General features: G+C 38.4%; 2 protein-coding genes across 6 annotated transcripts in view; both read right to left on the minus strand.

The window, feature by feature from the left end:
• Positions 1-1,544, minus strand: part of CUNH16orf62 (chromosome unknown C16orf62 homolog) — a 48,433-nt gene extending 46,889 nt beyond the window's left edge. Inside the window, exon 1 of the mRNA XM_017734307.1 lies at positions 1,510-1,544. Within this exon, the coding sequence (XP_017589796.1) occupies positions 1,510-1,544 (35 nt within the window). The remainder of the gene's footprint in view (positions 1-1,509) is intronic.
• The window catches only part of CCP110 (centriolar coiled-coil protein 110), a 17,863-nt gene continuing 6,599 nt past the window's right edge, over positions 980-12,243 (minus strand). For 3 of the 5 annotated variants that reach the window (XM_017734203.1, XM_017734200.1, XM_017734204.1), the window contains 12 exons: positions 11,658-12,243; positions 10,920-11,044; positions 10,597-10,780; positions 9,775-9,911; positions 9,308-9,424; positions 8,946-9,047; positions 8,564-8,680; positions 8,315-8,394; positions 7,663-7,725; positions 6,674-6,733; positions 6,026-6,108; positions 980-2,357 (listed from right to left, as the gene is read on the minus strand). In XM_017734203.1, the coding sequence (XP_017589692.1) occupies positions 2,305-2,357; positions 6,026-6,108; positions 6,674-6,733; positions 7,663-7,725; positions 8,315-8,394; positions 8,564-8,680; positions 8,946-9,047; positions 9,308-9,424; positions 9,775-9,911; positions 10,597-10,780; positions 10,920-11,044; positions 11,658-12,243 (1,707 nt within the window). In that variant the 3' untranslated portion in view covers positions 980-2,304. The remainder of the gene's footprint in view (positions 2,358-6,025; positions 6,109-6,673; positions 6,734-7,662; positions 7,726-8,314; positions 8,395-8,563; positions 8,681-8,945; positions 9,048-9,307; positions 9,425-9,774; positions 9,912-10,596; positions 10,781-10,919; positions 11,045-11,657) is intronic. The other 2 variants (XM_017734201.1, XM_017734202.1) reach the window with 2 other exon arrangements.

Here is a 12,243-nt window from a genome sequence, read left to right on the forward strand (position 1 = left end):
GCGCCCGGGCCGCCCCCAGCGCGGGAAGAGCCTGAGGGCGGGCGCGGAGCGGCGGGCAAGGCTGCGCGGAAAGCACAGAGAGGCAGCGCTTGTTAAAGATTTAAAGAGTTTATTGTGCAGAATGCTTTAAGTAAAAAGCGAGACTGGTGAGAATGAAACAAAGTACAAAAATAAATAGACTTTTGTAATGGTATCACAATTCCACACAAAATAAAAAGATAAATATGTATAAATACAAACCAGCAAGTACAAAACCAAATTCTGGCACTTGTCAAGAGAAAGGCCTCATGAAAGTTAAAAAAAAAAAACAAAACCCTTGTGCTATAACGCTTTATTACACACTGGAAACATGCTTGAAGAACAAGAGGTTTAGATGTGAAACCCTAAGAGAAGGGAAACGTTCACTTCTACTAACACACTAAACCTATCTGTGCATCAACATATTGCCTATGCTAATAATAAATACAGCACATAAAACATCCATTAGAAACATCAATCTTTAGTGCTGCTATATCAACAGCACCTTTTGTCATCTGTGACACAGGTTACTCTTGCCACTGTAAATTCTTCCCCTCTTGAGATGTTTTTCACTCCTAAGGAAAGCTGCAAACTAAAACACAGCTTTGATGCCCACCACTGGGCGAAGCAGGAAGCTTGCCTCGGGCATTTTCTGTATTACAGCTGAGATTTTAAAGCACCACAGCATTTGTATGAAGGAGGCAGGTCCTCCACTGGTGTAAACTCTTATATTTACACCATCAGGGGAGCCCCCTGGCCCCAGGCTTTCAAGCAAACCAAGCAGTGCCATTCTTCAAAGTGCTTGGGCAGCGTTTTTGCCATTTTCCAAGCATGAAACATGGGTAACTTAGTGCATGGTATAACACTCCTGTTCTGAACAACATCACAAGTTGCAGAGGACAGACCTGGTGGCAGATGAAAGCCACAGGCTGGGGGAACAATTAATGTTCCCCTTTCATGCTATTTACCACAATTAAATTTTCAGTTAGTCTTTTTTTCTCTTACATTCATGTCAACACATTACAAAGCCTCCAAAGTTAGTGTGTTGTATTGTATTGACACTGGGAAAGTAACAAAATAAAACCTAATTTACATTCTGGCAGTCAGTTCTCTACTGCTAAGACTATACAGCCAAGCTTTTCTCTCTAGAACTTTCTCACTATCATGACTTAAGTTCATTAAAAGAAGGTGGAGAATCATCCTCTCCTCAAATTGATGGATAATATCCATCAGTTGGAAGACTAAGGTAAAATATGACCATGCTCTTTTAATGTTAGATATTCATAAATATGAAAGTGTTGCGATCTGGAAAGGATTCCCCCCCACCTGCAGAAATCATGACTTCAGTACAAGGCCCTGTTAGGTCACAGCAGAAGATAAACTGCTCAGAAAAACTGCAGCTGGCATCAATTAAATGTAACATACCTGAATTACTATTACAGACTGAAATTACTATTTAAGTCTGAAATGGTAAAACAGTTCAAATCTTACCTTCTGAAGTTTTTGTAGAACATACACATCTCCATATTGGACAAATGTTGTTTCCATAAGAAAACGCAGTAGACAGCAGGGGAACAAAAACCCAGGACTGTTTCAGTAGAGTGCTTTGATCTAGCACACATATGAATGCACAGTTTTGGTTTAGTCAGTGTAAGTATGTCCATCAGCCCAGCAGTGAACCTGGACCACGTCTGCCCAGCTCAGCAGAAATGCAAACCATTGGGCACAAGGCCTTTAGTACTGAAATTGAGCTAATCTCATTCCCACAGAAAGTACATTCAGAATGGCTGCTGACAAATTCACTGACGTGAAAACTCATTTTTGCTTAAATTAAGTTTGGGGGGTTTTTTCACATTTAGCTGCTTTCACTTTATGGTATGAAACTAAATACATACCTATGACTTACTTATGGTGGCACTCATACACAGAAATTGCAGTTTAAGTAATGCAAAAAGCATATGTCAGACACTAGAATTAGAAAGTGTGAAAAAGTCACAAATTACCTTCATGTTGCCCTGTGGTAGTCTTTAAGTAAACAAGATTAGGAATCTTTTATATATTAATACTGGTCTGTACACAAGTTCTAACATGCAATTTTCCCACAAGTATGAGAGTTTCAAAGCATATTACTTCAATATGATTGTGTTCATGTGTCATGTGAAAATGACAAAGTGGTTTTATAATGTCTAAATATACATATATGTAAAGAAGATGCAATATTAAAAATCAGTGCTGAGAATGCCATCATTAAAACACAGCCATTTTATCCCAGTGAGTGCTGTCTTCTTAAATTGTCACAACATTTGGCTTCTTTCTTTGGGTTCTTCCTGCATATGCTCCTAAAAATAAGTAGAAACATTACCATTTTACAATTAATAGTACTGGTTTTTGAAACAGGATTGTCCAACAAAAATAGCAGAAAAAGATTAGGACAATTTCTGTAAAGCAGTATTAGGCATTCAGTGACTACTTTTAAAATGACAGTTTTCATAATGTTACACCCCAAAAGCCTTATGAAAACTACCTATAGGTTTGAAAGTAATGACATTTTATAGTATTGCCTTATTTGATAACTATCCTATCTTCTTTTCTGCTACTCTAAAACAACTACAACCACAATTCACAATTTTTTTAAAAGAAGTATTGCATAACCAAGACATAGATGAAATGGCTGATAAGTTTAACTATGCCATGTATTACTTTTAAACAAATTATCAATTAAAAAATATTATACAAGTTGAATACTTAAGATAATTAATGTGACAAAAAGAAAGAGTTAAAACAAGAGACAGCTGTAGGCTCCCATATGTCAATATAAGACAACCAGAATTAGAAGTGCAGTATGAATAATGTCATCAGGCAGAGCCCTTATAAAAGGAAGGATGCTTAAGTAAAAAAATAATAAACAAATAAATAAGTCTTTCCACAGGGAACAAGTATATACATACTTATATTTAAAAATCTGTATTTTACTATGCATAGCACAAGTATCTTCCAGTAGTGAGGGTTCAGCGCTGCAGGCTGCTAAAAAGTAGCACAACTCAGCATTCTTTAGGTTCAGGCAGTTACCAAGAAAGTGCAGCAGTGTGAGCAAACATTTACACAAAGCAGTGAAAACCATACCACAGGGTGCAGAGCAGTGGGAATGGAAGACAGCCATGGAAGAGGAATGACTACCAGGCAAGTAAACGAATGTGACAGAGTGCATGCCAGTCCTTTCTAGGCTCTTCAGTTACTCTGGGTCAGAGCTGCAGCGGTTACTTACAGGTGTCCCAGGGCTACACTCAGCACAGGCCAAAGCAGCTTCGGGAATGCCCAGAGCCCTCACATCTCAACAGGCTCCCACTACACAGAAGGCATTCTCACTGGCCCAGCACTCCCCAGGGCTGTGCTCTTCAGCTGGGATCTCGTAGGACAGACAACTAGGCTGACATGGTGCTTTATTAGTGATTAACACTACCCCTTAACTCAGCCCAAGCGCTCTCAAAGCCATATAAAAATCTCACACACATAATAGGATATTACAGTAATAGCATCTGGGTGTGCAAAAATCCCACAGCAATCTAGACTAAGGAATTGCAGAAGGCAAATCTGCATAAAAACAGTGACAGTTCTGAGAACAATTATCACTCATCCTTTTCCAGTGGCAAAGGGCAATCACACAAGGCCTCTCTCCTGGGACAAAGGACAGACCTGCCACTCACACACAGCAGGCCTAAGACTTCCTGAAGTGCTGGCCTGACAGCCAATACACCCCACAGCCCCCACCATCTCACAGGGGCAAGATGTGCCCTTGGCTTGGCCAAGTGCTGCCACCACCCAGATATTCTGTGTGCCTTGTGCCCTGTGTTTCTTTTCCATGGAAAAGGAAACTGGGCAGAGCAGATGAATAGGTCTTGTTGTAGGAGCAACCTGATCAACACTCTATTTACCATACCACCTGACTTTTCACTATTCACATTTTAGCCATATATAAAATATTCAAAGTAAGTTTTTTCATTATTGCAAAATTCTGCAGATTGTTTCTTCCATGCCAAGTGTTCCCCATGTAATAACTGCAGAATGCATTTCTCTTCATTTAGTACAAGAAGTCTAACCTATTTCTGAAGGAGCACATGAAGTGTTGGTATTGCACCACAGGAACATGTGTGATGTCCAAGCTCTAAATGAGGCTACACTGAGCGACCTGAACTAACCAGCATACAACTGGTTAGCCACATCTGCCTGAAGTTCCAAGAAGGCCACTACAGAAGGCATCCAATGACTTTCCAGGTATTTGACAAACAGCAACAAGGCAAAAAGAAGTTGGAGATATATCCCAAAGGATTTTCTTCATTGCAAGTATGACCTGTCACAACTTTGGTAATTATGACTAAGATAAACCCAGGGACTTCCTTAGAACAACAGCACACACCACACACTGCCAACACAGAAGAGTGAGACAGAATGCTTCATTGGATGCCTGATGCCAGACACAATGTAAACACCACTGTGGCTCATTATGAGCTCAGCATGAATTACATGAGTTTGGGGATGGCATCCAAACCTCGAATCAGTGCCAAACCTGCCGCGTGTGACACCACCCTAACACTGCTACTCTTTTACCACCTCTGTAATACTGTATCTGGTAGAGGTTTTGATTGTTCTGTTGTCCCTATTCTTCAGCACACTCATTTACTAGTCAATAGGAAACGTGCAGATGAACACTTGTCTTAATGGCTACTTCGGGTTGCTAAAATTGTATTATTTACTTTATTTTCTGCTTTATAGTTCAGGGAGATTATTTATTATCTTTGCTAATTTTTCTGTAGTGTCACTGAGTCCAACCAAACAACTGCCTTGCTCTACTTTGGTGATGACAGCACTGCCAGGAGAACTGACAACAGAAAAATAAATGAACACGCTCTGGTTGTGATCTCACCACCTGCCTTTTTTCCCCCCTCTCATACTGCAGTGTTATCTATGTTTATGCATACTGCCTTACTATACATTCTTCTGTTCACTTCACTTCTCTCGACTTCACGAAGTAGTATCTGGGAAAACATCACATTTAAACAGTAAAACACACTGCATTCAAACTTGCAGATACTCCCTCCCAGCATTGCTCTGGGGCAGCAAAAAATAAGCACTTGCCTTACAGGAAAGGTTTCATCCTTAATACATACAGATTATTGAAAATATTATGGAAAACAATTGAAATCATACTACATTACATATTTCCCTTATTAAGCCCCAAAATTCCCAATTTTTATACTCAACTTGTGGAACTCTCCTTTGAGAAGAAAGTGTAATTCAAATGTTAAATAGTTTTAAAGCCTATAAACGACTTTACCTTTTGATAAATTTAAGTTTGTCACTTAAGAAATTTTAAATCTAATTAAAAAAATGGAAATTGTGTAACACTATTCATAGTCATTTCTAGAGGTTCAGCACTATTATCAAACGTTTTAAATAAAAGGTAACCAACCAGTCATCTCTGTATGGAAGCACAGAAATACTCACTTTTGAACTTGGGTCATTAAGACTCAAACATGCTGTAAGAGGCTACAGGAATATATATATATATATATAATTTTAGGACTGTATGATGAGTGAACACCTGCTGAGGAGTCTGAAACTGTCCCTCCTGTCCTTTCAATATGCTCCATGCTGAAGATGTGTGTACAGAACTAAGAATCAATGACATGAAAGTTCTAATCCAAGTCTATTTTGACTACTATCAATTTCTCAACAGTTCCAGTGAATATATCTGGCAATCTTTTTTTATGACTGGGAATCTGGTGAGTGAAAGCAAATGAGCTGTGCAGCACATTCTATATACTGTGTTTATAGAATTTGAAAGTGGATGGTTCAGGTACCAGCGCAGGTTTGTTTGAAGAGATAGCTTAGACCTAAGGCATAGCAAAGCAGGTGCACAAGGAAAGGAAAACAATATATTGCCAATTCATTTTTTCTAGGTACTAGTAACTTATTTACTATAAGATCCAAGCACCAATTTTCTACACACCTGAAACAGCCTTGTTAGACACTCTGCTCTCTGAGGCCTTCTTTCTATTTTGCTCAACCCCATTCACTGAGGCCTTAGGGGTTCTAATTAAATATAAAAGAGTTAATAAGTCACTTGCAACAAAGTTGAAAGGCTGTATACAAAACTATAGACACTATCAAAATGTGTTTGGCATGAAAACATTTTTACCATGTTCCACAGAGCCTCTTCCTGAGCACCTGTATAGTTCCTATTGATACTGTTATGGCTTACATAGATACATTAAGTAGGAGAACATCTCCCCATGAACAGATTGAAAAACTCTATTCAAGAAACTGCTTTAGTTTAGATACCATGGCATTACAGTCTACATATAAAAATACACTTATTTCATTAAGTGGAAGCAAAGCTTCATGGAATGAATGTTACAAATAGAAATGTTGGAACAGTGTAAATGAAGACAATACACAAGAGGATGACAACAATAAATATTTTCCTGCAGCATAAGGTAAAACAAAGCTTCATCACGCTCTCAAAATACTGAGAGAAGCAATTATTTTTACTCTGAAGAACAGCTGTGCCATTATGTGCAAATATTATTCAGCAATCACTGTTCTTGCACTTTGCATTTACTTTCACCTTTAGGCTCGAAACACGCTGTGCTCTTACCCTTGTCTGCAAAGCAGTCTATGAACCGGGGCATTCTGTCCTTGGTTTGGTTGAAGTATGCTGTTAAAACACAGACTTTTATTAGTGCTTTTTCCCTTTAAAATTAAAAATCTCTCAGAAATACTGAATTATGAATCATGTTTCACATAACGAATTTCAGAAAGGCTAACAGGTTTGGTAAGGCAAATGACGTGTAGGCAAAGTGGCTGGAATTAAAATTCCAGAATAGGATTACTACTTCCACTATTAAAAACAAAGAAACAAAAAAGCACAGATGGATCTCCCTCAACAGTGCCTTGGGCTGCCAGTTATTGATGAGAACACACAGGAAAAACAGCTGAATTGCTTACAGTAGTCCTTGAAGGCTGAACTGTATGAATAGACAGTATGTCTTCAAAGCTTTTGGGTAAACATGGGATAAAAACTGTTTTTAAGGGATGCCAGGTATCTGGCTTTAAATACATGAAAAAGGTGCAGACACGCCTCATAAGAGAGCAGCTTGTCTGCCTGAACAACATGTACTGAACACTGTAATTTCTGTGATCTAAGCAAACAATAACACAATCAAGGAACAAAACTTTCCTCACAACAGAAAGCCACTTTTTTCTGACAGCTTCCTGAAGATAAGCATTATCAATAACTCCACTGCCAAGCAAAAGGTATTAGGAAGAGTAGTAGTGCCAAACTGAAGCTTAACTGTGCATCTCAGAGGAAAACGTTGAACCTGAGCGCCAAGACTTAAAGCCATAAATAAATAACTTTTGAAGATGAAATTTCAGAACTGACTCTGAAGAAAACGCATCTTTCCTAACTTCTAATGAGCTAATAAACCCTTTTCTCGGGCCTTGGTAAATCAGATTTCACTAATTTTCATGATAATAGTAGCAGGAATTGAGCTGATCGATGGCAAACCAACAACACAGATCACAGAATCCATCATTATAAGACAGTTTCTTAAAAGCATCCTAATACAAGTAACCATCACCCACCGGTTTTCAGGAGTTTTTTGTTTGATGATTATTTTTTTACTTGGCATTCCCATTTCTGAAGCCCTAGAGAAACAAAAGTATTGAAACATATTTCAATTAGCGAATTATCATCCAGGTCTTGAACAGAAACACTCAGAGAAAGCCTATAAGAGGAACTACACCTACATGTAATACTGCCAGGGCCGTCCTACAGATTATCACTTCTTTACTCAGGAGCAAGTGTAACAACTGCTCAGTCCACTGTGTTGCAGGACAAAGCCTGCTACCATTCCCCAAAAAAACCTTGCCAGAGATCCTCTATCAAGTATCTCTATTGCTAGGCACTTTAGATAAAATCACTTGGAGCACTTTCTACAATTGGCAAAATCAACCATAAACTCAGAATCCACCACTGCATTATAGCATAAATGCACAAGTTAGAATAAACATTTTTCTCCATACAAACAAGAAGTCTCTTAAAAGTAAGAGCAAAATACAATTAGCAAGACACCACACACCTGGAAAGCTTTTTACTCATTCTTCCTAGCACAGATGTCAGTTTGCAAAGAAACACTTATTCCATAAACTTCCCATCATTATTTCCTGTGCCTTCTACTCCTCCTCTTGGACCCCTCTCACCATCCCTCCCCACCCAAGGGAGAGCTGCACATACTTCATGTACTTTTTCCTGTCCAGAGATTTCTGCGTAGCTGTTGAAAGTGTCACTCGCTCTCTTGGGCTCTTTACTTTATCCTAAAAAAAAAAAAAAAAAAGAAGATACTGAAGAAAGTTACCTACAAAAGCATAATTAAAAATTTAGATTTAAGAAACATTGTACAGGGTGAGGAAGAATCTCTTAAATGCAAAATGATTCAGGACTTAAAGTCTTGAAACAGTTTACGTTCCCTGGAATGTAACACACCATCTGCCTGAGCATCTTCTCTTTACGAACTTCACGATCGTGACGCAGAATATTCATTCTCTCCGATGCCTCCATTGTGAAAAAGATGTCATGGATGTCATACAGAGCAGCTCGCAGCTGGAAAGAATAATTAAAATGTTAATAAAATATTCAATCAAGTTTACCTGTCCATGGTTTTGATTATCAAGCACTTTTTACTTTCAATCTAAACAAAACACTTCATAATTTTGAAATCAAATAATTTTGTGTCAAGCAAAAAAATGGAATCTTTTCTTCTTTAAATGTTTTACTCTAAACAAAGCCACTCTCAAGGTTTTATGCATTTCTATTACAAAAGCAGAATAGCTAGAAAAGACAAAAAAAAAGGTTTAAATTGTATCACCTGAGCCATTACTCTTTCATGAAGGGATGCATCTTGTGCTGACACACTTCCTCTTTTCAATGGGGCTTCAGACTGAAAATTTTTTATGAATTCCAGAGTATCCTGGGAAAGACAGGAAAATAAGAGTAAGCACCAGGCATAACCCTTAATAACAAAGCAATCATTACAAACAGTACACATAGGACAGATTCTTTGTTTGATTTGGACCTTATGACACTAAGCAATGCAACACTCAAACATGTTCATGTAACAGCCCCAAAATCTTCTGAGAGCAGAAAACGCAGGATTTCATCTGTCAATGGAAGTCAGCAACAAAAATAAACAGGATAAGAAGCTGCCTATTGCAAAAAAGCTGATCTTACTTTTACAGTTTGCTTAAGATGTTTCAGTTTTTCTGTCTGCAGGAGTCTACGTGTAAGAAATCCCTTTGCCACTGCAGTGATCTTGTCGAACTTCATTTGTATCTCTGGACTGAAAACCTTATAAAAAAACCAAAACATTTTTCTAAACTTTTGATTAAAAAAGCAAGAATTATGAATTACTTATCAAATAACACCCATCAAGTGACACAAGTTTTCAAATAAAAAACAAACTTTGACTGGGCCAAAAGTACCCACCATAATTTAGCAGAAGCAATATATTGCTATATTATTATTTTGCATATATGAATAATAATCTATACAGTTCTCTCATGTAATCAAAGTTGACATAGGAAGGGATACTAAAATCTTCTGTGAGGTTTATTACTGCACAGCTCTTATAAAGTCACCAGTGCCTTACAAAAACATGAGGGCCTTTTAAGATAAAAATAAATCTTTTTTTCCCTTACCTGAGTCCACCTAGTTTTGATCCTATTACTTGGCCTGCATACTGAGGTTTTTATAACTCCACTACCTGAGGGTCCCCAGAGATAGAATGAAGTTTCACTTGTTGAAGCAAAGGTGTTGGGTGTTGTATGAGCAAAACCTGCACGCAGAGCAGAACACAGAGTTCAACACACGCTTCTGCCAGTGAAGTACTGCCTGTGTCTGTGTATACACTCAGCTCGGGCATCACAGCTTTGTCTACAAGGTCAATGACAGGCAACAAGCAAGCTGAATATTTCTGAGTGATTTCCATGCAATATTTGCTAAACAGAAGACAGAACAAAACATTTCATGATGTTCTGGAAGAGGTGAGAGGTGTTCCATCAGCTACAGCTGTTCTGCCTGGGAGTTAAGATGCCTTGGCAGAGCCCCTCTAAACCTTCTACACAAATGTGACCACCTGGCCCAGTGCTGTGCAGCTACATGGCACAAGGATAATCCTTCTGGGACATGATGCAAATCCACATCCTCATCCTTGATCAAAGGAGGTTATTCTTAGCTTGTTTTCCTTGGATGTGCCCTCAAACAGTTACATAACAAATGCAGTACATGGAACAGTTTGAGGATGGCTGAACCTGTGCTAAATGCCAGTGACACAAAGATGCAACAGTCTTTGTTTCACAAATGCTGTCCCCAGCTGAGGGCAGCAGCTGTCTGTGTACCCTGAGCAGTCCTAGGGCAGGAACACTGCACTTATCCACATAGTGGGGCAGCTGGTCCAGTCATGCACTGTAGAACAAAATACATCACAACACTTAATCTATATTCTTCCCTCCCAGTTTTACCAATGCTGGTGGAGTTTGTGTTATGGACTGTCTCCAGCTGAGACTGCACACTTTCCAGCAAGCCACTTTCACTTTTTTTCCTCCACTCCAACTCCATCCTACTGTTAATATTCACTTTGGAAATTTCTATTTCCGTTGTAGTAACCTTCTTTCCTTTCAACTGTCTCTCCTGCTCTTCCAGTTCCTACAAAAGGAAGATTCAACTGTGAGACTATTTTTCTAATTCTGCAAAGCAACAGAATATACATTTAAACCAAACTGCTTCCTGACAAACTTCCATGTAACACACAACATTTGCTTTGAATTTTTCCTGTTGACATTACCTTCTGCAATTTCTCCTGTTCTCTCTCTTGTTCAGCTATCAGAATTGACAGTTGTTGTGCATGCTGTTCTTCAAGTCTCTTTCTCATTTCTTCAAAGGCCAACATTTTAGTTTTTAAAATATCTTCTGAGAAAGTACATAACAAAGAATCAAATATTGAATACTTTCTATATGATCTTTGCCAGAGACATATACCCTTTATCAGATATAATTTGCATCATCAGTAAAAAGTAAAAAAGATGTCTTTGATACCAAGTTTCCTTGATATCAAGTTCCCATTATGTATACTAAAATAGGGACATGCAAAATACAGTTCTAAGAATTTTACACTTGCTAGAGTGAATTAACATTATTTATGCCACTTCAGCCTAATTTGGTAGAGACACAAGCAGAAGTAACACAGTCTTGAATTTGAAGAAAATACCTATATGGGTTGTTTTTTTTTTTTAATTTACATGGACTATCTTTTCTTTTAGTAGTCCTATTTAGAGCTTGTGGCATAAGACAATTTTCTTAGTAAAACTAAATTCCAACTTCTAGATTCAAACAGGAAATCAGTATTTGTGATGTCAAATTAAATTAGAGAAATGAGGCTACTGAAAAAAATTTACACGCCATAAAATTTTAGCCTTTTGACACCCATACATACTTAGAAACACCAACGACTAATGATCACTGGGGTTTTTTCTAAAAGATTAGTAAACTGAGAAGTAAGCCTTGAGTACAGGAAATCTTTTACCTTTTGCCATATTTTCAAGGACTGCATTCTTGGTAATGTAAACTGATCCCACAGGATATTTCTGTTCTTGCAACCACTGCTTCTCTTGTTCTTCCATTCCAACTCTTAGAACACAGGAACTGTTTTCTTTTTGGCAGTTGTCGGTGTCCAAATCAAGCCTACGTTTTACCTTTTCAAAATTTTCTGGAAACTGCTCATTTGCTGAGGCAACACTTGGAGTATTATCCATCTGCTGTCGCACATTCTTGTTCTGCATTAGTAGTGGAGATGGATTTTCTACGTCATAAGATTTATTGAGTTCCACTGGAGAATTGCATTTAGTGTTCTCTGGCAAAGTAGCTGGTTTCATTTCATTCACAGCCAGGATCTTCTGTGTCACTGTAGACTGACTGATGGCAAAGGGCTCATTCACTTTTGGAGGCACCATACCAGTACTGGTCTCTGCTTTATACGGCCCTGTGCTGTCCATCACCACGTGACCTTCCACCGTAGCCGACACGGTTCCTCTGCTTTCAAAGAGCCCGAAGGAATGGCGATTTGCTTTGCCAACCCCCAACCCATCACAGGGGCCTGAAGAATTCCTGCT

The sequence above is a fragment of the Corvus brachyrhynchos genome, unplaced genomic scaffold (genome assembly GCF_000691975.1).
Source record: "Corvus brachyrhynchos isolate BGI_N302 unplaced genomic scaffold, ASM69197v1 scaffold5, whole genome shotgun sequence".
Taxonomy (NCBI): domain Eukaryota; kingdom Metazoa; phylum Chordata; class Aves; order Passeriformes; family Corvidae; genus Corvus; species Corvus brachyrhynchos.